The 25,842-nt window shown below is 43.3% G+C and overlaps 1 protein-coding gene across 1 annotated transcript; it reads left to right on the top strand.

Moving 5' to 3' along the window:
* The first annotated feature begins 571 nt into the window (after nucleotides 1–571).
* LOC117351267 (guanine nucleotide-binding protein G(I)/G(S)/G(O) subunit gamma-10) lies at nucleotides 572–25,842 on the top strand. Its single transcript, XM_033926342.1, has 3 exons — nucleotides 572–875; nucleotides 18,906–19,060; nucleotides 24,967–25,842. The coding sequence occupies exons 1-2, from the start codon at nucleotides 795–797 to the stop codon at nucleotides 19,029–19,031; spliced, it is 207 nt and encodes a 68-aa protein (XP_033782233.1). The 5' UTR covers nucleotides 572–794; the 3' UTR covers nucleotides 19,032–19,060; nucleotides 24,967–25,842.

The raw sequence follows: 25,842 nt of genomic DNA, 5'->3' as shown, positions 1-25,842 counted from the left end.
TGCTGTCTATATTTTGCACTATGGCCCCCTTTTACTAAACCAGGATAGCAGTTTTTAGTGCAGGGAGCCTATGAGCGTCAGGAGCAGGGCGGGGCATTCAGCACAGCTCCCTGTGTTAAAACCTGCTATCGTGGTTTAGTAAAAGGGGAGAGGGTATATTCCTCTATTTTTGTATAGTTGTTACTGAGGTGACATTGCATATTTTAAAGTCATCTGCTTTTACCTCTTTGAAACTCCCCCCCCCCACCGAATATAAATGATAATTAACATTTTCTTTGTGTACAGTGTGCGTTGTGGATTTTTTTTTTTTTTTTAATTTTATTGTTGGTAGATCATTTTCACATGGTCATTTTAAAAGTAGCGCCAAGCCAAGGTCTTTAAGGTTCCTGGGCAGCATTCTAAGGGGGGTGGGGGTAAGGTTACCATATAGGAGGACGGATTGAGTGGTATTAAGGCGAGGGGGGCAGCACTCTTGCACCAGACTTAAAAGTTACGGATGGAGCACTTTTTTGGTCCCATCTCCAAAAGCTAGAGGACGTGGAATATAGAGGAGGGAAGAGCTGCCATTGGCTCGCCCCTAGATGGCGCCCTGGGGCCGCGCCGCCGCCCTTTTCCCTGCCAGCAGAGGGACCGGGGGGGGGGGGCACTGCCTGTGAGCTCAGTTCCTGTCCTCATCCCTGGGGATTGTGCCGTCGCTGGCCAGAAGCTGAAGCAGTGCCCGTCCCGTACTTACTTGCCTTTAAACTCCCGGCCCCTCTTACCTGAGCCGGGGATCTTTCCTAACGTAGCCAGACATGTCTTCAAACTCCAGCCTGAACACGGTGCAGAGACTGGTGGAACAGCTGAAATTGGAAGCCGGGGTGGAAAGAATCAAGGTAAGGATAGCAGAGAATGGCTGGTGCATCGCGCTCAGTTCTTTCCGGGCTTGTCCCCCACCCCTCCCCCCAACTGTGCGATGGGGGAAGAGGGATGGGCGGATCTAACTGTGCGATGGGGAAGAGGGATGGGCGGATCTCGGTCCCAAAATTCCCAGCTCTCCTCCTTGCATCTGGGACTGGGAGGATGCCCAAAGCTCCGCACAGCTCTGGGATTTCCTTCTCGGGAGGCTTCTTCGGTGTCTGTCGCAGGGAAAGGGAGAGCAGAAAGCACTTTGAGGAGTTCTTCTTACTTCCCCCCCCCCCCCTCTCCACCCATCATGGTGATCCTGCCACGCTGCCAGCACTCAAGCCAAGCCAAAGGGACGCCAAATGCGTCCCTTTATAGCACATTATAAGCGTAACACACTTGTGATGGATGTCACGTACTGGGGGGACCCTCTGCTGTGGCTGGGAAAATGGCTCGCCGGGAATCCAGCCTCCAGGGCACATGCAGCTGGGGCAGACTGGGATTTTTTTTATTTTTTATTTTTTTTTTTTTTTTGCAGCCCTGCCTGCAATGCATCACCCTGGCAGGAAAGCTGAAAAGACTTTCTGTTATGTATAGCAATAATCAGGCACTGTTTAGACACAATCTGTGGCTGGCTTCTTTCCTTCTGGAAGACACAAGCGTTTTGTTGTTTCTCCAGGTGGGCTGGAGGGTGTGGGCAGAGGATCAGTTATATTAGTTCTAGACGGCTACTTGACACATTGCAAAGGATGGTAACTGGTACATATAGCTGCCACACTAAAGTCTCTTTGAAATGTATCTAAATACTGTAGATATGATAAGAGTTTTTGCAATATTATAAGAACAAGAACAAATTTATTCCAGGAGCGTAACACAATGTCCTGTTGACAGTCTGAATTTGTGGGACAGGGCAGGATTTGGGGTGAATGGCTTCTAACATGACAGAATAAATGTTTGGATTTTAGATCACATACTTGTGTTTCCAAACTTGCTCTCAAGGTGAGTTACAGCAAGGTCCAGTAGGTAATTCCCTACTCCAGAACCCGAGACAGTAGAGGGTGAAGGAATGCCAGTAGGACAAGCTGGAGCAAAACTCTGGCATCTAGCCCTCTAAGCACTAGACCAGTGTTCTTCAACCACCGGTCCATGGACCAGTGCCGGTCCACTGAAATTTCCTGCCGGTCCACAGGGCCCAAATGTGCATCAGGCCCAAAACAGTGTTCTTCAACCACCAGTCCACGGTGCAATCGATGCGGCGTTATCTTCGAGCCAGCTCCCTCTTTCTCACTGATTCAGTGCACAAAGCCACGGGCAGTGGCTCCTACGGGCATCCTGCGCCTGAAACGGAAGCCTTCTCTCTGACGTTGCAATGTCGGAGGGAAGGCTTCTAGATGAGGCACGGGACGTGCAAGGTGCAATTAGTACTATTATGGGGGCGGGGTCTGGGGTGGAGATTGGGTAGAGATGAGCGGGGTCTGGTCCACGACTTAGCCCCGTGTTCTTCAACTGCCAGTCCACAGAATAATTCTTTTATTTCTGCCGGTCCATAGGTGTAAAAAGGTTGAAAAACACTGTCCACTAACATTTTTCCCCATAAGCACAGAATTGGGGGAGGGGTGCCGTTCATTCTGGATAAGACTCTTGGCATCTTCGGTGAAAGTTGATTTTGCTCCCAGATAATAAGACAGAATTGGTGTATAATATGGTTAGGATCTGAAACAAATACAGAAATACAGCTTGAGCTGTTGATATTTTTGGAGCACATGATGATAGATAGGTGAGAGCTTTTGTGAGGAAATTAATACCTTCTTCCCATCACTGGTTAATGTTTGAATAAATATTGCAAACCATCAAGGGAAGAAAAAGTGGATAAATGAATAAGAGAGGATATAATTAAGCTAAATAGCTGAGGGAAGGAATAATGAGTATCCTAACACAATTTGACTCCTGGCCTACCTATGTGTACCTTTGACTACCATGAGGAATGTACCAGCTATCGAACTATTTTAAACTTAAAGACATGTTTGTAATTTTTAATTCATTCAGCATTTGTAGATATTTTTTCCATTATAACACACTAATATTTTCATTTCTATTAGTGTTAAGTCTGAAGAAGTTGGAAAGTGCATCCTTACAGCATTTCCCCTTTCTCCCTTTGCAGGTGTGGGGTCTGTGGGTTTTGTGTTAGTGGCTGGGGATGTGGTGTCTATGGAGCGTGTGAGGGTATTTATTTACCGTCTAAGGCAAGGTTCTCTGGAAGTGTATTTGGGGAATCTGTGGAGCAGGAGAATGTGGACTGGGGTATGGGTTCTTTAATAGGTGGATGTATATGGTCGTTATGGGGGCTGGAGGGGGTCTCTATGTGTGCAGGAGGATAGATATACATGTGTGTTTGGATATACAGTGTGTGTTGGCGAGCATAATTCATTCTGGAGACATGCTTGTAATTCAAAGCACTCGTATATCAAAGCGAATTTCCCCATAAGAAATAATGGAAACTCAGACGATTCATTCCACAACTCAAAAACTTTAATAGAAAATACTGTACTGTAGTACATTTAAAACAGTCACTACACTCCCGCGTCAGAGAGAAGAACCATTGGCTCAGTTGTGATGCACTTATAGAGTGCATATTTGTATTGCAAGACCTCGCAGTGTCTTTAGCTCAGTTGTGATGACGTCCCGCACGTATAGGTGCTCGTATTACAAGACATTGCTTGTTTATCAATTTAAAATTTAATAAAACATTTTGCTCGCAATCCAAGGTTTTACTGTATATATATATATATGTGTGTGCGTGCGTGCATGTAGGACTAGAGGGGCTGTTGCATATGAGAGATGTGTGTATGTCTCTGGCCTCTTTCCCTTCTAGTCTCTTCAGCCATCATCACCTGCTTTATGCCATCTCCTACTGCCTGTGTTTCAGGTGGTAGGGCCCAGGCTCCTTGCCACCCCGGTTCATAGACAGTGGAGCGCAAGACGTCAGCGCGCTGACAATCTCTATAATGTGGGGGGTTTCCACCCCAGCAACGGCAGCGCAAACACTAACCAATAAAGTGGGGGGGTTGCCACCCCAAACCCCCAGTCGGAGCTCTTTAAAAATTATTTTGTCCCCTGCGCGCTTCTGTCTTCCGCCGAATTGTCAGCACTGGATTGTCGGCGCGCTGGCGTCTGGCGTGAGTTTATCCCATCACCTGCCACACATGTATCTTTGGGTCACTGGGCTCCCTGCTGGCTCTACCATTCATTTCTCCATGATCTCCATAAGAAAAACCATGCTTTGTCAGATCCAGATCCATAGAAACCAACGTGCTGTCTCTGACTGTAGCCATTCTGGGTCACAAATATCTGGCAGATCCTAAAACGTAGATCTGTTTCTCATAGTTCAATTGCAGGGATGAGCAATGGCTCTCTCAAGTCTACTTAGCTAATAATTTCTTATGGGCTTTTTTCCATAAAGTGGTCCAAAATGTTAGCCACTTTAACCACACATCCTCTGCCAATAGACTCCACAACCTAGCTATGCTCTGCAATAGAAACTGATTTGACTGCAGTACCCAGCAGTACACAAGAAAACTTGCAAAAATTCTTTAAGTGAGTAGTGCGACTGTGAGGGAAAGATTTTTCCTATACCAGGGGTGTCCAACCTTTTGGCTTCCGTGGGCCGCATTGGCTGAAAAAAATGTTTCTGGGGCCGCGCAAACACTGCAGCAAGACAGAGGAGGGAGCCGGCAAGACGGTAAACACCCGGGGGCAGCAGAGGAAAACACTGCATCGCCCTCGACTGGGGCCGCACAAAATACTTCAAGGGGCCGCAGGTTGGACACCCCTGTCCTATACTCTGTGCTGCTCTGCCTTACTGACTGTACTAAACTCCTGGCAGTATGGTCCTCTTTTTATAGAGGTGGGCAACTATGGTCCTCGAGGGCCACAACCCACTCGAGTTTTCAAGATTTCCACAATGAATATGCTTGAGATTGATTTGTTGGTACTAATTCCATTGAATGCAATCTCTGCATATTCATTGTGGAAATCTTGAAAACCCGAATGGGTTGTGGCCCTCGAGGACCATAGTTGCCCACCTCTATAAAAAGAGGACCATACTGCCAGGAGTTTAGTACAGTCAGTAAGGCAGAGCAGCACAGAGTATAGGACAGGGGTGTCCAACCTGCGGCCCCTTGAAGTATTTTGTGGTTGAGGACCATAGTTGTCCACCTCTGTCTTAGCTTCTTGGCCTGTTGGGTTAGGGTTACCATATGGCTACAGAAAAAGGAGAATGGATTGAGACATCTGGGTTTTACCCAGATGTCTAAATCCCTCCTCCTTTTTCTGGAGCCATATTGTAACCCTATGCTGGGTGCTATAGAGCTGTGAGTTGGATCGGGCTTCCAGCTTGCTCCTCCTGGGTCAGTATTTAGTGATTATTGTTTGTGCTAGAATGCAGCAACATAGCCTTTGGCTTTTAACCCTGGGCTTCTGAGTGAGCTGCGGCCATGATCCCCGTAGAGGGGTTGGGCAGTACCTGTGAAGGACTAGCATTGTGTCGCTCAGAGGCTGGGGTGCTGAAAAAAATTGCACGGTGTTACCATCATCTTGTGGCATAGCACTGACTTATTTTCTGCTCCCTGTCCCTTTGATCTTCCGGTGGTGAGGCTTCCTATTCTAAGTCCCTGTTCACATGCTTGTTTTCACACATAAAAACATGTGGACAGAGAGTCAGACTGACACAACAACACAGGCAATATAGCCTGTTGCGAAGTACACCTAACCCCCCCCCAAAAAAAAAACCCCAAAACAAAAAACATTCTATGCTTAATTATAGCATTGAATCCACTGAGTAAGTCATGGCAGTTGTGTTGAGAATTACGATCAGAGTGGTCAGAATGGAGTGTGATCATTAAATTTCCATAGCTTCATGGCAGATTTCCATGCTAATACGTGTCTCAAGCCAATCAAGTGGTAAGTTTAATATCAGTCCCTTTTGCTTTCTACAAATTTCCATAGAAAAAAAAAGTGTTTTCATGATATTTAGTAATTATTTGCATGTTCATATATTTGGATTTAGGTTATACAGTAGAATCTCAGTTATACAGTAGAATCTCAGTTAACCAGCACTCTCACCCAACTAGCAAAAAAATCGCTGGTGAAAAAAAAACACCCCCGAAGCACCAGTGGCAGCGGTCCTGAGCTGCAAACTAGAGGTCTGTACAGGAACGGGGATCACGGGAATCCCGCGGGTCCCATGGGGATCCCCCCTAGGTCCACGGGACTCCCACGAGGACCCCTCCAAGGTCCACGGGACTCCCACGGGGACCCCTCCAAGGCCGACGGGACTCCCACGGGGATGGAACTGGGATTCCTTCCTATCCCGACTCGAGGCCTACCTTATTTCTGGTCCGGCGCTGGTCTTTTTCCCGATGAATCAGCAGCATGTCACATAGGCATGGAGATCATCATGTAGGCAGTAAGCTCAACACAGGCACACATTGGGTCAGCTGTAGCACAATGGGCCAATCACAAACAACCTCAGAGTTCTAAGTTCATTTATGATTGGCCCATTGTGCTGCAGCTGAACCAATGTGTGCCTGTGTTGAGCTTACTGCCTACGTGATGAGCTCCAGAAGAGGGAGAGCCGACGGCCGAGTTGCTGTTTCTGGGGAGCTGCGGTGTTTCACTTTTCGTTGCTTTTGTGCAGCCGCCCAAACGATGAGAAGGATGGCTCTCTGGCTCCCAGCTGCGTTCTGCCCTGCCCCCACCTGAGCTGGCCAAAGTTGCACGGGGTAAGTGTGGGCACCCTTGCCTGCTCCCTGTCCAGTAGCAGCCCTTCTCCCGTCCTTTTAACTCCCCCCTGTCCAGCAGCACCCCTTGCCTGCTCCCCCTGTCCAACAGCAGCCCTTCTCCCTTCCTTTTACCTCCCCCCTGTCCAGCAGCACCTCTTACCTGCTCCCCCTTGTCCAGCAGTAGCCCTTCTCCCTTCCTTTTACCTCCCTCCTGTCCAGCAGCATCCCTTGCCTGCTCCCCCCCTGTCCAGCAGCACCCCTTCTCCCTTTGTTTTACCTCCCCTGTCCAGCAGCACCTCTTACCTGATCCCACTGTCCAGTAGTAGGCCTTCTCCTTTCCTTGCTCCCCCTGTCCAGCATCCGCTAGCCCGGGCAGCCTCGGGGCTTTTGCTAGGCCGGCCCATCTCACATTATCGAAGTGGGCCAGCCTAGCAAGTGCCCTGTGGCTGCTACATTTGATAGTCGGGGGGTGAGAAGAGGCGTCCTGGCAGCAGCAGCACAGGAGTCAAATCGCCACCGCCGCTCAAATCGTTGCATGCGCTGCAAGCCGTCACAAGCCGCCCCACGTGCCTGAAATCGAATTCAGCACTGAGGCACACATCACGTTGTCAGGGAACCCAGCATTGTAAGTGCACATGCGCGCTTAGGGTTTTATTATAGAGGATAATGGTAACTACAGGATTGACTGGGTCAGAACCTTCTCTCCAACGCCAGAATTGACATCGAGGGAAAGCTAGTTTCAAGTTTATTTAAAATATTTGATATGATCGCAATATACAAATCCAATGCGATATACAAAGATTAAAAAATAAAAATAAAAACTCCAACAAACGGGACACTAAAACCAATTATAACATAAAAATGCAGTTGAGAGGGGTATAAAAAAAAAATTGGAGTAAATACAATTTCAAAATAAATGAAAAAGGAGAAGTAAAGAGACAAAAGGGAACGTTACCCACTTAATTTCTACTTAACAGTGTTTCTTGTCCAGATATATTCCAGAGTGAGGTCATGTGATTTTAATTGAGTCAGTTAAAGGCGTCCTTAAACAGCCAACTTTTTAGTAGGCCTTTGAACTTGTTAAGTGATTTTTCTTCTCTTATGTTGAAAGGAAGCAAGTTCCAAATTTGAGGAGCTTTAACAGAAAACATCATATCCCTCCTTGAATAGATGATTTTTAATGAGGGAATTAGTAATAGAGATTTTTCTTCTGATCTTAGAGATTTTACCAGGGTGTATGGAATTAGAAATCTTTCTAAAAATGCTGGGGCTTTATTTACTAATATTTTATGTAATTTACTAATATTTACTAATATTTACTAATATTTTGTAAGTAATTATATGGTTTACCGGTAACCAATGATTTTCTTTTAACAGTGGGGTCACTGAATGCGCCTGGCCTGTCCCTGTTGTGGTGGCAGCAGGGGGGCTGGGAATGGAGCATGGCAGGTGGCAGGGTCGGCTGCGACAATGGGCAGGGAAGAAGCAGTGGTGGTGATGGCTTCAGCGGGGGGAAAGGCAGGGAGAGATCCCAGGCAGTGGCCAACCCGCGTACCCCCAACAGGCGGCCCATGTAACCTCTGGGTTATGCATACCGCAGGTTGAGAAACAGTGCCCTTTATCATTCTGGTTGCTCTTTTTTGAACCTTTTCTAATTTTGCTGTATTTTTTTTGATATACAGTGACCAGAACTGAACACAATACTCAAGGTGAAGTCACCCTTTTGTAATAATTCCTAGCATCCTGTTTGCTTTTTTTATATACAAAAAGTAATTTCTAATGATAATAATTCCAGTTTCCAGGTCAATAGAAATGTTATGTTGAACCTTAGGGTACTCTGTCCATTCTCACGAGAATACTTCAGAAAGATGTTAAGCACAGCTTTTGAAACCTTCTCCTTCTCCCAGGAGTCTGCTGCCTCCTTCAGTTTCTCTTTATGCAGGCGAGCATGAAAGGTGTCGTCTGATTTGCTTAGTTTATTTTTTGGGGTTATTTTTTTTTGCTCTAGTCACAGTCTTTTTCGTGTAATCAGAGATCCCTTTGGATAAGGGTCTACTCTGCCTGCGTGGAGAGGAGCAGATTTTAAATCTGCAGCTGGCAGGTATATCCTTTGAGGACCTGTTTCAGCCAGCCTGCTGAAGCATAGTGGAGCCCAGGGTCCGTTCCCCTGGTGTTTCCTTGCCTCTTTGACTTAGTCAGGGGCTGGAGCACAAACTATTTAGGCACTAATATGCGTTCCTTCGAGGCACTCACAGTGCCAGCTGCCATTCATCTCCCTCCCCTTTTTCGTGAGAGGTCTGGGGTGGTTGAGGGTCGGGTCCTGTGGAGGTATGACTGGCAGCCTGAAGATTCCAGCGAAGTGGCTGAGTGACTTGAAGCAGAGGGCCTCTCCTAGAACAGCTACACCTGAGAGGAGCTGAAGCAGGCAGCAGCAGCACCATTTCCCCAGCACATGGTGTGTAAGTAAGGCTGTAACAGCCTGTGGGAAAAATCGGGGTTGGGGGATCTTCCAAAGCCGTTTTTAACTGTTTCTTCAGCTATGCCCCCATTCTATGTTACTTTAGGTTGGATTTTAGTTCCAGATGAATTGATTCTTCCCTTGATGCATGCATATTGGGTGCATGATTTCACTCTTTTATTGACTAGATAGTAGAGTGCCACCACATTATAGGGTGGTTCTTATAATAAAATATTTCATTTATTACATCTACTGGTTTGCTGCTTTTGTTGTCTGCCTTTAGAGCAGGGGTGTCCAACCTTTTGGCTTCCCTGGGCTACACTGACCGAAAAAAATGTTTCTGGGGCCGCATAAACGCTGCAGCAAGACAGAGGAGGGAGCCGTCAAGACGGTAAACACCCGGGGGCAGCAGAGGAAAACACTGCATCACCCTCGACCACACAAAATACTTCATGGGGCCGCAGGTGGCCATCGGGCCGCAGGTTGGACACCCCTGCTTTAGAGCATTAGAGGGTTTTTTCCTGTTCATTAATTGTTCTGAGGAAGGAAATTTGGTGGCGCTGAAATATTCCATTACTTTATCCTATCATTCCTTCTTTTGTGGTGGTGGTGGTTTGAATAGGGACTAAACGTGGGCCATGGGACATCCATATTGGCATGGTCCTTATTTTCCTGGCTCAGCTAAATGTGGAGCATCCTGTAGAATATACGTAAGGACATGTGTATTTGCTGGCTCATACGAGGGGGTTCTGAAAATCCCCAACCAATCAACTTCGTAAATTCTGAGCATCTTTTTGCCACTGAAGCTGAAAAGAGTTATCTTATTTTGTTAAGTACCAATGTGCAGAAACGAAATTCTATGTTTTTGACATTGTTTCAGATCACCGATTGAACCATATTCACACGATTCTCTTCCTGGTTGGGTTGAGAACTTTTCAGCATCCCCTCATACAAATTATGTAAAATTCTACTTAGAAAAAAAGCACGGTATCACTCAGCAATGGAAGTGGCAATTTTGCCACCTCTGGGGAACTTTATAAATGGCACCCAAAGTTAAACACCAGGAAGATCCACACTAGTGGGTTTTTGTTTTTTTTGTTTTTTTTTAGAATACTAGCTTAATGTTGATATTGTCCTAACTTTGAAGAGGCACTTATTCCTGCTGAAACCGTTGTTATTATTATTATTATTATATGTATAGTAGCTTGATATAAAATAAAATACAGGTATATCTGCTGCCAACCAACAAGAGAAGCTGCAAAAGTTAAGTATAAAGGCAACAGTAATTCATGGGGGATCAAAAACAGTAAAACTCTCTCCATCCCTCTTATATTAAGCCCAGACCAAATCTGTCACAGGAGGAGCAAAAGCTGGCAGGATAATTAACTGGTGCATACATTCTTTATTATCATGATCCACTCAAGCCACCTCTGTGACCTCCTCCTTCTAAAATGACCTCTTACAAATATTAGTTTTGCCAGCTTCAGTGGCTGAAATATTGCACGTCACCAGCTGAGTCAGCGTTTTCTCTTGAGCACTCCCGAGGAAGCTGACATGGTAGGGGACACTAGCAAATATCAGATGCTTCATACAGGTAGAGCTTAAAAGTGGGAATGCAATTTCTGTTCTTGGAGGGAAAGCCAAATGCACAATAACTGGTAGCAAATTAAAACAGGCATTTCCAAAACAGCTGGCAAGGCATCCAAAGAGAGAATAGGATTAAAGATTTATGAGAGGAACACAGTGGCTGGGAGGAGCAGGTGACATCTTGCCTTGCCAAGCATTCAGCTTCACTCGTTTCACTTCTGAGCATTGGCTCAGATACATGGTAGATTTTTCTAAAAATTCAGTGTATCCATTCTTTGATTCTCTTCTGAAAACTACAGTTTGTTAATAAGATTGTTTTAGGAAATCATAGCTTCAGGCAAATAACAAGTTTGCATAGCTGATTACTTCCATCTGTCTGCAATAACTGGATATGGAAAAATCTCCATGTTGAGGTTAATTAGTTTCAGCTGAGAGCAAAAATATAGTGGGTTGATGATGGTTCATAGGGAGATGCTACCTTAAAGATAGCGGCTGAAAAGATTGATCCAGTCCTGGTTTTGATCTGTTGTATAAAGGGATTTCAAGTTCAGATTTTCTTAGGGAAAACAGTGAGGACAATCAGAACTAAAAGTCTATTGATAACCAGGACTGAAACAATCCATTTCATAGCACACTCTTTAAGAAAAAGGCAGCTTTGAGTTCTTTCAAGTATATGCATGTGTTTTCACTTTTTTTGTTGGAAGCATGGGTGGAATATGGTGTTGTAAGAGCACTGCTCCATTCCTCCCCCTAGACTAGGGATGCCTTCCTTGATATCATGTTTCAGTAATGGAAGCACTGTAAAGAAAATTCAGCAGTGGGCCTGTGAGCGGCACATTATATTGGGCACTGAAACACCAATACACCTACTTTAGGTAAAAAAGAACAAGTGGGACTGCTATAGATCTCTAAACAAACACTATATATAGACAAAATACTACACTTCAGTCTCGTTCAAAATACGGACAGACCTTCAAATACTGAACAAGGGATCAAAATTAGAAACAGAAATATGAAGGCAAAAATTGAACTAGGAATTCCAAGAACTTGAATTTCTGTTTTTATTTCTCCTGTTTTGCAATACATTCCATTTCCTTTTTTGTACTGAGCATAGTATGGCATAGTTCCCAAACCTAACATATTCCAGTTAATAAAAATTCAAAATGAAACACTTTTTCTACCTTTGTTGCCTGGACATTTTCTTTTCCGCCCTACCAGTCCTAGTTTCTCTTTTCTGTTTTCTTGTCTGTCTTCTATTAACTCATTATCCAGTGGCTGCTATTTGTTGTTTGTCCATTCCCACATTACACCTGTCCAACTGGTTGATCTTTCCTCCTTTTATTTCTTTTATGTCTCTAAGACCATTCAAATTTCATTCTCTTACTCTTGTGCTTCTTTGTACTTTTTACACACCTAACTTTCCACCCCCCTCTTAACTCTTAACTCTCTCATTCCTGTCTCACTGCTCCCTAAACCTTCTATTCCTTTCTTTCATCTACTCCCCATCTCTTTCTTTCATTTCTACCCTCCATACTTACTCTTCTACTCTCACTCATCTTCTTAACAACACCTCATGGCCTTTCCCACATAGTTTTACCATGCGCAACATGTAACCAAGCTTCCTTCTTTCTCCTCCCCCACCCTTGTTGTCTGACATTCTCTGTTCCATCTCTTTTCCCTCCATAATGGTTCAGCATCTCTCCCTATTTCCTGCTGTCCTTCCATTCTCATGGTCCAAAATGTCTCCCACCTGCCCAGTGGGCACAACATCTTTCCCTCCCTCTTTCCTCTCTCCCATTGTCCAGCATCTTTCCCTTCCTCCCTTCAGTCCCTAGTTCCCTGTCCCTCTTTTTTCCCCATTGTCCAGCATTTTTTTCTCCCTCCCATCTGCTCCTGGGTCCAACATTACTTTTTTTGTACTGTCCTTCCACCTCTACCCCCTGCCCAAGGTTTGACATTTTCCTCTCTCTCTGAACCCACAGGTCTACCTTGTGCTTGTGGCTGGCCGAGTCTTCTCTCTGGTGCATTCTGCTCGTGCAGAAACAGGAAGTTGCATCAAAGAGGTTGGAACACATCACAGAGAAGACTCTGGGCATGGCTGCAGACAGGATATGTGTATTGTTATCACTGACAGTGACTTCTAGCAGGAAAGGCAAGTAGTAAAGTAGACTGGGAGACGTAAGAAATTGAAGGGGGAAAATGTCAGATCATGGATTGGGGAGGGGTTATGCAGGGAGAGATGCTGGATCGTGGATGAGTAGGGGCAGTGGAACAGAGGGTGAGATGCCATATTGTAAGGGGCATGCACTGAATACATATGAAGAGGGTTGCTTGGCATGGGAGGGCAGCTGAATGCATGTGTCATATGCCTAATGTGACTTGGCATCTCTGCTTAGATGCATGGAACAGTCTCCCGGAAGAGGTGATGGAGACAGAGACTGTGTCTGAATTCAAGAGGGCCTGCGATAGGCACGTAGGATCTCTCGGTCAGAGGGATAATGGTTACTGCGGATGGGCAGACTAGATAGGTCATTTGGCCTTTATCTGCCATCTTGTTTCTATGTTTCTTTACATTCCTCTTCCTTATTTTTCTCCCCAGGATGGTTCATGTGTGGGTACCATCCTCTTCTCTCTCCTCTGATGCTCATATTCTCCTTGGAAAGACAGTAGCTTCCTCTTCAGATAGCCAGATAAATCACCTTTAGTTAATTATATTCTGGACACAACTGCAACTATTTTTTTAGTCACTCTGAATGTGAGGGGAATGAATAGCTCTAGGTGAAGATGTGCTTTCAGGTGATTCACTCGCTCTGTTCCCCAAGAGTGCAACTGCAAAACAATTATTTTGAATTATCCCTGTCATTGCAAAATTAGCAACCAACACAGAACAATCCATGGATTCTGTTTCTAGTAAGCCGTGCAAAGGTACAACAAAGTAGAAAGCAATGACAAAAATTATTATGATATGCAAAACAATTCTAAAAAAAACCAAAAAACAACCTTACATAACCCATCAAGAGATAAACAGATAGCTTGATGCAGTGTCTCCTCTGCTGGACATTTTCCTTCTCTTCAGTCCACAGATCGCTACCTCTCTTCTTTCTCCTTGTTAGTATGCTGCTGGCTCAAACTTAGCTTGCTTAGGGGTGAAATTCTCTGTTTGATGGTGGTTGATCTGGGTCATATCAGATGTAGCACCCTAGTGCTCTAGACTCCTGGTAAAAGGTAGATCACAGGCACTTGCTTGTAAAGGGCTTTTATAGTTCCATCAGATTTGGAAAGAGGCCATAGTAACATAGTAGATGATGACAGATAAATACCCGAATGGTCCATCCAGTCTGCCCAACCTGATTCAATTTAAATTTTTTTTTCTTCTTAGCTATTTTTGACCAAGAATCCAAAGCTCTGCCTGGTACTAAGCTTAGGTTCTATCTACTGAAGTCTCCGTCAAAGCTTACTCCAGCCCATTTAAACCATCCCAGCCATCAAAGCCCTCCCCAGCCCAGGACTTCCTCCCTCTGACCTGTGACAGGAAAGTCCAAACTTAATTAATTTTAATAATTTATATTCCACATATCCTACAATTCTATGCAGATTACAAATTTCCCTAACTGTCCCGATGGGCTCCCACTCTATCTAATGTACTTGGGGCAATAGGGATTAAGTGACTTGCCTAGGGTCACAAGGAGCAGTGTGGGATTCAAACCCACAGCCTCAGGGTGCCGAGACTGTAGCTCTAACCACTGCACCACACACTCCATATCACATTTCTTGCCGAGTTCAACTTAGGAGCAGGGACAGCAGAATGTTCCTCTTTGTGGCCATACAGTTCTGAGGTGCTAGACACTGATTTTCTATTCTATTCTACTTTCTTATATTTCGCCCTGAACTCAAGGCTACAAGGCAAATTACATAAAAGAATCTCCACATATGGAGGCATTATATACATTCAAAATCCTTAAATCAATATAAGTTTTCAAAATGTTTCTAAATTGCACATAAGAAGAAACTAGACGTATGTTAACAGGGATACTGTGCCAAACTTTCATGGCTTGGAAAGTAAACTTTTTTCCCACGATTTACAGCAAACATTCTTTATAGTAGGAAGTAATAGTAGTAAGGAGGTGAGATGGGAATGGCTAAGGCCTGAGAATGCATGTGCTGGAAGACTGGCCCCTTGATATCTTTCTTTTTTTTTTTTTTTTTTTTAATTTATTTATGAATTTTTCAAATATAACAATCAAGTATATACTTGTACAGAAAGCAAAATTCAAGAAATAAAACAAGAAAATAATTCAAACTTAATATATGGTATATAAAAGGAAAAAAAAAAAGTTTTTATCTTAAATCTCACTCAAGTCCTCATTATTTGAAATCCAAGATTAAGTAAAAACGGATTTTAAGCAATCATCAATGATAAGAAAAAACAGTTATAGGTAAATCTGTGCAAGGAAGTCATTTATCATTTTGTCCATCTTGCGCTTTCTCCAACCTTGACAGTGATAGGAATGTTGTCAGTTGTGAGGGTTCAAAGAAAACAAATTTATGCGACTTATAATGTACTATACATTTACAAGGATACCGAAGAAAAAAAGTGGCCCCCAGAGTAATAATTGCTGGTCTCAATATCAAAAATTCTTTTCTCCGCCTCTGTGTGTCTCTGGCCAGGTCAGGAAACATTTGAATTCTCAGTCCTAGAAACTCTTTATGTTTATTTTTGAAATACAGCTTCAGTAACCATGTTTTATCCATTGTAAGAGCCACTGAAATAAGTAAAGTTGCCGGGGTGGCTACTTCCCTGTCAGAGGATTCTAATAAAGCCGTCACATTCAAAGGCTCTTGATTTACTTCTTGTAAATTATTCTCTTCTTTAATATCTTTAACAGGAAGATAATAAACCTGAGTGAAAGGTGGTATCGAAGATTCAGGAACTTCCAAAATTTCTGTTAGATAACGAATAATCATTTCCCTAGGAGTTACCGTTGTAATCTTTGGAAAATTGATTAATCTAAGATTATTTGATCTTGAGGAATTTTCAATTGATTCAAGTTTTCTTCTTAAACTTATGTTATCTTTAATTAGTGCCTCCTGCACTGCTTTATAAGAGTTTATATTCTGTTGTTGATTTTCTAATTGCAATTTATTATCAGTGGAAGTTTTCTGTAGTTCTGAAATACTCTTATCATACATATTAAACCGTTCTTCTACTTGATTTAACTGAGACGCTAGAGTTTTACCCCTTGATATCTTTCTATGAAGTTGTTATTACTGCTCTCTTGTCCTGATGAAGATCTCCAAGATGAGGGGGCATGATTTGGGGGTCAGGGAAGGTTCTGGGAAGAGGCAATGGCTAGCCTCATAATCAGATCTTGTCAAGGGATCTCCACCTTGCTCCATTCTTAGTGCCCATGGCTGCACATTTTAAAAATCTGTGGGAGAGTAGAGAGGAAATGGAAACAAAGAAAGGAGAAGGAAACTTTGCAAGGGTGGGGGGTCAAGGAAAAGGGGAGAAATTTTGTGGGCAGAAGGTGAGGGGGAAACAGAGAGATGTTTCAGGGAAGAGGAGGAGATTTTGTATAGTAATAAGTGGGGAGAAAAAGAGAGGATAGGGAGTGGAATAGGAGGAGGAGGGAGATGTAGATGGTGGAGAGAGAGAAAGTAGGGTTTTTAGGGTAGTGTGTGGTGGAGGAGTCAGCTCTGTGTGTACCAGTGAGTGCTGTATGTATTGTGTTTGGCACCCCTAATCATTTTGAAAGGTTGGCACCCATGATGAGTGGAAGAGAAGAGTGAGGAAGATGTTTCATGGTGAGTGAAAACAAAGTAAGGTAGTGTTGCATTTAATGTTTCAGAGCACTGGGTTGGAGGAAGGAACTAGAGTTCTGGGGTCAAGATGGGAGGGTTATTATCTTTCAGTTGAAGTACTGAATGTGGTGGCTCTAAGGAGTCACCCTTATCACCCAGTTTTATTTAATATTGTAATGCACTCCTTAGGATGAGAATTAGAGAAATGTCAAATATATAGTTATATATATATATATATTCTGATGATATTAGCTCACTTCTTCTTTATATTAATGCTACTGATCTGAGTTCTCTGAAGTTAGTTCTGGGTATGTTGGAACATTGGGTGATTTCTCAAAGACTGAAAATTAATAAAGACAAAACAACCAGGGTAAGATTAGGAATGATTGATCATCATCCCCAGGAATAATAACTATAGCTTCAATTTGCAACAGCAAGTCCTAGGTGTTAACATGGACAATAACATCAGATTAATACAGTTATTACAAAAAAATCATTTTGTTTATTGAGAAAGTTGAGAGCAGTCCGCAAATGTTTTGAAGAGTCAGTTTTTGCTTTAATAGTACAATTATCTATACTTTCTCAATTAGATTATTGTAATATTATCTACTTGGGCTGTTGAAAAAATTTGTTGAAGAGATTGCAGACAGTACAGAAAGAACACTGCTATAAGAGTGATTTTTTAATATCTGATTTAAAAAAAATTATACCTTATATTTTAAATTACATTGGTTGCTGGTGAATGCCAGGTTTCACGTTAAGCTTTGTGTTTTAATATTTAAAATCTTATATGGTGTATCCCCTCAGTATTGTCATAAGGCGTATTAGGTCATTCTTCTCAAAACCAATTTTACATTCAGTTTCTATCTCCAAAATTGATTAAATTGTTCAGTCATTGGGGTTCATCTTTTATCAAGTTCCTTCTGTCTAGAACGACCTCCCTTAGGACAGCTTTTATCAAGCTGCGCTAGAAGTTTTTAGCACAGGCTGGCACAGTAAAGGGAAAGGGATTGGGAGTTGCATACTGCTTTCTGGTAGTTTTTACAACCACACTCAAAGCACTTTACATACAGATACTTCAAGCATTTTCCTTTTGTCCCGGTGGACTCACAATCTAGCCAATGTACCTGGGGCAGTGGAGGATTAAGTGACTTGCCCAGGGTAAATGTTTCAATGCTTATCTTGCCGGCCCGCACTAAAGATCTCTAGTGCCGTTTGTAAATGAACCCTTAGATAATAAGATCAGAAATTAATTACAGTATATGTCATTTTGGAAGTTCTTAAAAACTTAACTATTCAAGAAATGCTTATTATCAAATTGATATGATCTCTTTTTTTTTTTTTTTTCTAAATACTGTACACTTTTGCTGTATAGAGCTTATTGTAGTCATATTTGTTTAACTGGGCTTGTTCTCAGTAGATTATAGTTTTATTGTAATCCGCTATGAACTCTGTTGGCTATTGGCGGAATATACATATTAATGTAATGTAATGGAGAGAGCACTGAAGTTAAGGGAATGGGGAGAAAGCTAATGGGACTGGGAGATAGGAAGTTCATTCCTCACACTTTGCCCATTCCCACAAATCAAACAATTAAATTACACCTTTGAATAAGGGCAGACAAGCTTGGATTTGTTTTAATATCTAGGAAGGGTTTCAATGGGAAAGCAGGTATTTCTGTCTTTTGATGACATTGGTGTTTACGTCGTTCATATGTGAGCAAGGGCTTTACTGTAAAGAGGTTCCTGTGCCCTTGAACTTACAGAGCTGAGTATTATTACCAAGTTCATGAAATTTTCCTTCCCTGATTGGAGTAAATTTAGGAACAGAGGTAATATTGCTTTCTCTATGACTTGAGCAGAACCAGCAAGCAGCTAGAAACATGAAGGCGTACTGGGATCTTTCCCTGTAGGGCATAAGGCAATGCTGGGTGGAGAGGGCACCTCTCAGGGTTGCATAGATCTAGATCAGGCGTTCTCAACCCAGTCCTGAGGACACACCTGGCCATTCAGGATGGTTTACAAAAATAAATACAAAACTCGCACATACAAATTAAGATAAGTGAAAACATCAACCATTATGTCCTGTAGAAATAAATTAAAAGTTCTAAGCCTCTCTGCGTATTCGGCATGAATATCCTGACTGGCTGGGTATGTCCTGAGGACTGGATTGAGAACCCCCTGATCTAGACAAACAAATGGCAACTTTTCAAAATGTTTGTGGGTGCTAAACACAACACAGATGGTCAGTCTGTCCCTGGACTCAATATTTGAGGGTGCTCTGAATCCCCAGAGCTGGCACCTATGTCAAACCATTCGTTTTGGTGGTAAGGTTGGTAAATTGGTTATTTTTGTTTCATTGGGTGAGTTTGGCTCTTTTTGTGCTTCTTACAGGTATCTCAGGCTGCTGCGGAACTTCAGCAGTACTGTATACAGAATGCATGCAAGGACGCACTGCTGGTGGGAATGCCTGCAGGGAGCAACCCCTTTAGGGAGCCGCGATCCTGCGCTTTACTCTGAACTCCAGCATGAACGTGCCAAGGAATCCTGTGAGTGATTCAAAATCTGCCTCCAGGAGTCGTTTGTACCATTTACAAAGGCTGCTACAGCAAGGGTTGCCACCTCATGAAAATATATTGTATTGACAATAAGAACATAAGAATTGCCATACTAGGACAAACCGAAGGTCCATCAAGTATCCTGTTTCCAACCGTGGCCAACCCAAGTCCAAAGTTCCTAGAAAGATCCCAAGGAGTGAAACAGATTTTATGCTGTTGACCCTAGGAATAAGCAGTGGATTTCTCCAAGCCATCTCAATAATGGCCTATGAACTTCCCTTATAAGAAATTATCCAAGCCTTTTTTAAACTCCGCTAAGCTGATTTCACCACATTCTCCGACAATGAATTCCAGAATTTAATTATAGGTTGTGTGAAGAAATATTTTCTCCGGTTTGTTTTAAATCTACTACTTAGTAGCTTCATCGCATGCCCCCTAGTATTTTTGGAAAGAGTGAACAAGCGATTCACATTCAATCTTTCCACTCCACTCAGTATTTTATAGACCTCTATCAAATCATCCCTGAGCTGTCTCTTCTCCAAGCTGAAGAGCCCTGACCGTTTTAGCCTTTCCTCATAGGGAAGTCTTCCCTAACCTTTTATCATTTTTATCACCCTTCTCTGTACCTTTTCTAATTCCGCTATATCTTTTTTTGAGATATAGCAACCAGAACTGCACACAGCCTAACCTTTTCACTTACATACAATTTCACTGCCACTGTTCTGTGCAATGGTGGATTTACTGTGATGCATTTCACCCCTTGATGCACAAAGTCCTAAGCCTTGCTTCCAGAATACTGATTACACTCTTCTGCTTTTGTTTCAAGGCTCATTTGTATGTCCATAAATCATTCAGCAATATAAGGGGTTTGGCATGTCAAAATGTGCTTAATGGGAAGTAAACATGAGAGCTCATTTTTAGCACGTTTTAACTGCACTGTAGGCAAATTAATACATAAGATATTAACCATGAAATAGTAAGGGACATGCACTATAAATAGCTCACTTTTTTTACTTCCCTATTAACACACATTTTCTGTGCAGATAGAAAGTAATCTTAGCACATACAGTACAAACTTAGGTTGCAGCGAGGCCAAAGTGAAGCAGTGCATTAAACCCAGGCTTTATCATATCAACAAAAGTTCTTCACCCCCTAAACTGTACTGTTTCCTTGGGTTTTTGCAGCCCATATGCATGACCTTCTATTTCTTAGCATTAAATCCTAGCTGCCAAATTTCAAACCATTCTTCAAGCTTCACTAGGTCCTTCTCGTGTTATTCACACTAGAGAATGACACGGTGGCGGTTACCCGCGGCTAGCTGCGTTTAGCCGCAGGTAAACCGCCAAAACGGGGAAGAAAAAATAGTGGCCTCTGCGGGACGGGGACAAGGCCATTCACCGCCCCGTGGAGCGGTGAATGAACTTGTCCCCGCAGTGAGGCAATCAAGATCGCGCGGTCCCCGCCATCTCCCTCCCTCCACCTCACCTTTGAACTGAAGAGCAACCGCCGGTTGAATTTCTGCCGGTCCGTGCAAAGAAAAAAAAAAAGCCTCTCCTTTTCTCCTGCTCCTTCCGCCTTGCTGCAGCTACTAAAGCCGACAGGAAGTCTATCCGACGTCAATTCTGACGTCGGAGAGGACGTTCTGGGCCAGCCAATCGCTGCCTGGCTGGCCCAGAACGTCCTCTCCGACATCAGAATTGAGTCGGAAAGAAGACTTCCGGCTTTAGCAACTGCAGCATGGCGATAAGAGAAGGGGAAAAGGACGGAGGCTTTTTTTTTTTTTTTTTTTTGAGCGGCAGGGAGGCAGCAGGTTGGCTTTGGCTAGGGAGGGAGAAAGGTAGACAGGCACAGGCAGGCAGGCAGGCTTCGGGGGTGGGGGTGGGACAAAGTGTGGAAGGCAGTGAGAGGGACATAGGAAGGAGGCACTAAAGACATGGGAAGGAGGCACTGGGGGCACTAAAGACAGGAAGGGGCACTAAGGACATGGGAAGGAGGCACTGGGGGCACTAAAGACAGGAAGGGGCACTAAGGACATGGGAAGGAGGCACTGGGGCACTAAAGACATGGGGAGGAGGCACTGGGGCACTAAAGACATGGGAAGGAGTCACTGGGGGCACTAAAGACAGGAAGGGGCACTAAGGACATGGGAAGGAGGCACTGGGGCACTAAAGACATGGGGAGGAGGCACTGGGGGCACTAAAGACAGGACTGGGCACTAAGGACATGGGAAGGAGGCACTGGGGGCACTAAAGACATGGGAAGGAGGCACTGGGGGCACTAAAGACAGGAAGGGGCACTAAGGACATGGGAAGGAGGCACTGGGGGCACTAAAGACATGGGAAGGAGGCACCGGGGGCACTAAAGACATGGGAAGGAGGCACCGGGGGCACTAAGGACATGGGAAGGAGGCACCGGGGGCACTAAGGACATAGGAGAAAAAGAGGGAGGGAATAGAAAGGGACAATTCTTGGGCTTGAGTGCAGAAAGAAAGAAATGAAAGAAGGGATACACAGACAGAAGGAAACGCAACCAGAGACTCATGAAATCAATCACCAGACAGCAAAGGTAGGAAAAATGATTTTATTTTCAATTTAGTGATCAAAATGTGTCAGTTTTGAGAATTTATATCTGCTGTCTATATTTTGCACTATATTTGTGTATTTTTCTATAGTTACTGAGGTGACTGAGCTTGCGGAGATGAGGCGGAAACAGGGTTTTAAAATTTTAGTCCTAGTAGTTTGCCGGTCCACAAAATAATTATTTTATTTCTGCCAGTCCACGGGTGTAAAAAGGTTGAAAACCACTGATGTAGAGTATGCCGGCTTTCTTTTTCGCCAAGCCGCGCTCGCGTTGATCAATCTTCTCCTCTCTTGCAACTTCCTGTTTCCGGTTGCGTCAGAGGAGAATATTGAACAAACGAGCACATGCACATGCGGCTGGGCGAAAAAGAAAGCCGGCACACTCTACATCTAAGGTGAGATGGAGGGAGGGAGATGGTGGAACACTGCAGTTGGTCGGGTGTCTGCTGTTTTTGTATCACTGCCTGCCTGCGCTCATGTTCCAGATTCTCCTGCATTTTTAGTGTGCACAATTGACCTGATTTGAGCTATAGGTGAACATGGGGGACACATCATTGAAAGGGAGGACAAGTTAATTGATTTATTTTATGTTCGGTTTTTACTACAGGGCAGAGGCACTGAAACAAATTCTCAGTGCAGTAGTAATAGTGGCAGAACTCTCTTCTGTCTTTATGGTGTTTCGCAGTACTGAGGCTTATATGGATGCTGCAGGGACGGTGACGGGGCGGTGAATGGGATGGCAGTGGCGGTGAAGGGAACGGCGGTGACGGGGCGGTGCAGAGGATGGTGGGCCGGGGACGGTGCAGTGATGGGGACATATTTTTTCCCCGTGTCATTCTCTAATTCACACCATCAGAGGTGTCTACTCTATTGCAGATTTTGGTATCGTCCACAAAAAGGCAAATCTTACCTGACAGCCCTTCAGCAATATTGCCTGAGTACTTGAATAATTTGTAATCCGCATAGAATTGTAGGATATGCGGAATATAAATTATTAAAATAAAAGAGAGAGAAAAAAAAGAAACTTACAAAAATGTTAAAAAGAACAGGCCCAAGAACTGAACTTTGAGGCACACCACTAATAACATCCCTTTCCTCAGAGCGATATCCATTGACCATTACCCTCTGTCGTCTTCTACTCAACTAGTTCCTGACCTAGTTCGTCACTTTGGGGCCAATCCTGAGGGCACAATTTATTAGACGCTTGTGTGGAACGCTGTCAAAGGCTTTGCTAAAATCTAAATACACCACAACTAGCGCTCTCCTTCTATCCAATTCTCTGGTCACTCAGTCAGAGAAATTGATCAGATTTGTCTGACAAGACCTGCCTGTATATAATATGTAAATCACATTGATTGTAACCACAGAAAGACAGCATATCAAATCCCATCCCCCTTTTCCCTGAATTCTGTGCTCTACAACATCCTCTCCTCCAATCTGGCATACTGTTAACTTCTACTGTGCCTTGTCAAAGGCTCAGAAAGCTAAGAGGAATGTAACTCAGCATTTACTACTACTACTATTTATTATTTCTATAGCGCTGAAAGGCGTACGCATAGTACTTACAGATGGCTGCAGCTTGTGATTATCTTTCCCCAAAGATAGTGCATAATGCTTTTATTAGGGGTTTTTTTTTTCATTATTTGTCTCAAAATATAAATATTGCCTTGTTTGTTAAGAACAAGCAGAACATGCAAATTTTATGTATGTCGGGGGAGGGGGAATGGAGGCTCCGAACTTTGGCCCCGATTCACTAAAGTCAGCGATACAGTTCAGGGCCATGGTGCGCCCTCACCTGGAGTACTGCATACAGCACCGGTCACCGTACATGAAGAAGGCCACGGTACTACTCGAAAGGGTCCAGAGAAGAGCGACTAAGATGGTTAAGGGGTTGGAGGAGCTGTCGTACAGCGAAAGATTAGAGAAACTGGGCCTCTTCTCCCTCGAACAGAGGAGATTGAGAGGGGACATGATCGAAACATTCAAGGTACTGAAAGGGATAGACTTAGTAGATAAGGACAGGTTGTTCACCCTCTCCAAGGTAGGGAGAACAAGAGGGCAGTCTCTAAAGTTGAAAGGGGATAGATTCCGTACAAATGTAAGGAAGTTCTTCTTCACCCAGAGAGTGGTAGAAAACTGGAACGCTCTTCCGGAGTCTGTCATAAGGGAAAGCACCATTAAGGGATTCAAGACAAAGTTAGACAAGTTCCTGCTGAATATGAACGTGCACTGGTAGGGCTAGTCTCAGTTAGGGTGCTGGTTTTGACCAGAGGGCCGCTGCGTGAGCGGACTGCTGGGCATGATGGACCACTGGTCTGACTCAGCAGCGGCACTTCTTATGTTCTTAGGCCACTAGTTTGACTTAAAAATGCATATATTGTTGGATTGTGAGTACAAAATAAACACAACAGTTGGTTGATTAATTTGCAAAGACTGTCATGCCCCTGTATCGCTCCATGGTGTGGCCTAATCTGTAGTATTGTGTTCAATTCTGGTCTCCTTAACTCAAGAAAGATATAGTGGTTCTAGAAAAGGTTCAAAGAAGAGCGACTAAGATGGTAAAGGTGATGGAACTCCTCTTGTATGAAGGAAGACTAAAATGGTTCAGCTTGGAAAGAGACGGCGGAGGGGAGATATGATTGAAGTTTACAAAATCCTGAGTGGAGTAGAATGGGTACAAGTGGATCGATTTTTCACTCCATCAAAAATTACAAAGACTAGCGGACACTTGATGAAGTTACAGGGAAATACATTTAAAACTAATAGGAGGAAATTTTTTTTCACTCGGAGACTAGTTAAGCTCTGGAACGCTTTGCCAAAGGATGTGGTAAGAGCAGATAGCGTAGCTGGTTTTAAGAAAGGTTTAGACAAGTTTCTGGATGAAAAGTCCATAGTCTGTTATTGAGAAATACATGGAGGAAGCTACTGCTTGCCCTGTATCGGTAGCATGGAATATTGCTACTCCTTGGGTTTTGGCCAGGTACTGGTGACCTGGATTGGCTGCCATGAGAATGGGCTACTGGGCTTGATAGACCATTGGTCTGACCTAGTAAGACTATTGTTATGTTCTTATCGTTTGAGAGGAACAAATTTTATTTTATTTTCATTCTGTGCTGATCATCTTCAGTCATCAAAACAATACTATTGACAATTCAGACAGAGCTCAGTAATGTTCATTGCTGAGGCTATTATAAGCTGTTATAACAGTCAGGGCAACCCTTCTGTTCTTATGAAGGAAATGGCAGTTCTGAGAAAGGGATTTTGTTTTGGGGAACACATAACTTAACCTCCTTCTCCCCTTTTGTTTATGTTTTGTAGGGAAGAAGTCTTCAAGCTTGACTGGAGTCACACCTGCCTTCCTGGTTCAAGAACAAGCATCCTCTTATGCCCTTATGTCATTGTGGCCAAAACTGTTTCATAGATACAGTATTTATTAGTTTTGTGGTGGAGTAACCAGAGCTTTTACTAAAACATTTTTAATGGGTTTTATATATAAAATGAGAAAACACCTTTTTCCATTATTAAATTAACATTTCTATACCTTCTACAAAAAACTTTTATTTACTGATGTCCTGCATTTCTGTGCACTTAGGTTAAGTGTTTTGTACTCATTTTGGTAAAAGATTCTCTGGGATCTGCATTTTTTTCTGTAGCAAAAGACCCTTTAAAATGCAGGTTCCAAAGACAAGCAAGTAACATTTTTATTGAGAACAAGTTATTTCCTTTTTTTTCCTAAATGTAAAGAATAAACTATTTTTCGACTATGGAGGAGGAAGCTGGATAGGGCAATATCACCTCAACTGCACACTGCCGCCATCTTCACCACTGCCACTCATGCTTTCAGTACTGGTGTTTACAATCTGTTCATGATTCTTGCCTTTAATCTAAAGCTATTTTGTAGGAGCATAAAGAGATTGCATTATTGAATTTCTAACTGATGTCTTATTTTCTTTTGTGTCTTTAAGAGTCAAGGAGCAGTATTTGATAGCATACAGCCATCCTACCAACGAGCACTCTGTTTGGTTCTATTGCACAAATCTTAAATGCCTCAAATTGGTTTTGCTTCCTCATAAACTGAAATCAGAATCTGGATATTGCTCTGGTGGTTAAATGTACTATACATCAAAGTACTATAAAGCTGAAATAAACTTTATATCTTCCTCCCATCATTAAATGCAAATATCAAACAGCTAA

This window comes from Geotrypetes seraphini, chromosome 1 (genome assembly GCF_902459505.1).
Source record: "Geotrypetes seraphini chromosome 1, aGeoSer1.1, whole genome shotgun sequence".
NCBI classification, from domain to species: domain Eukaryota; kingdom Metazoa; phylum Chordata; class Amphibia; order Gymnophiona; family Dermophiidae; genus Geotrypetes; species Geotrypetes seraphini.
The sequence above is the reverse complement of the archived record's forward strand: the minus strand, read 5'-3'. Positions and strand labels throughout refer to the sequence as shown.

Coding starts and splice junctions, on each gene's coding strand:
- LOC117351267 (XM_033926342.1), top strand. CDS start 795: ATGTCTTCAAACTCCAGCCTGAACACGGTGCAGAGACTGGTGGAACAG. Junction 876..18,905: donor CCGGGGTGGAAAGAATCAAG/GTAAGGATAGCA, acceptor TGCTTCTTACAG/GTATCTCAGGCTGCTGCGGA.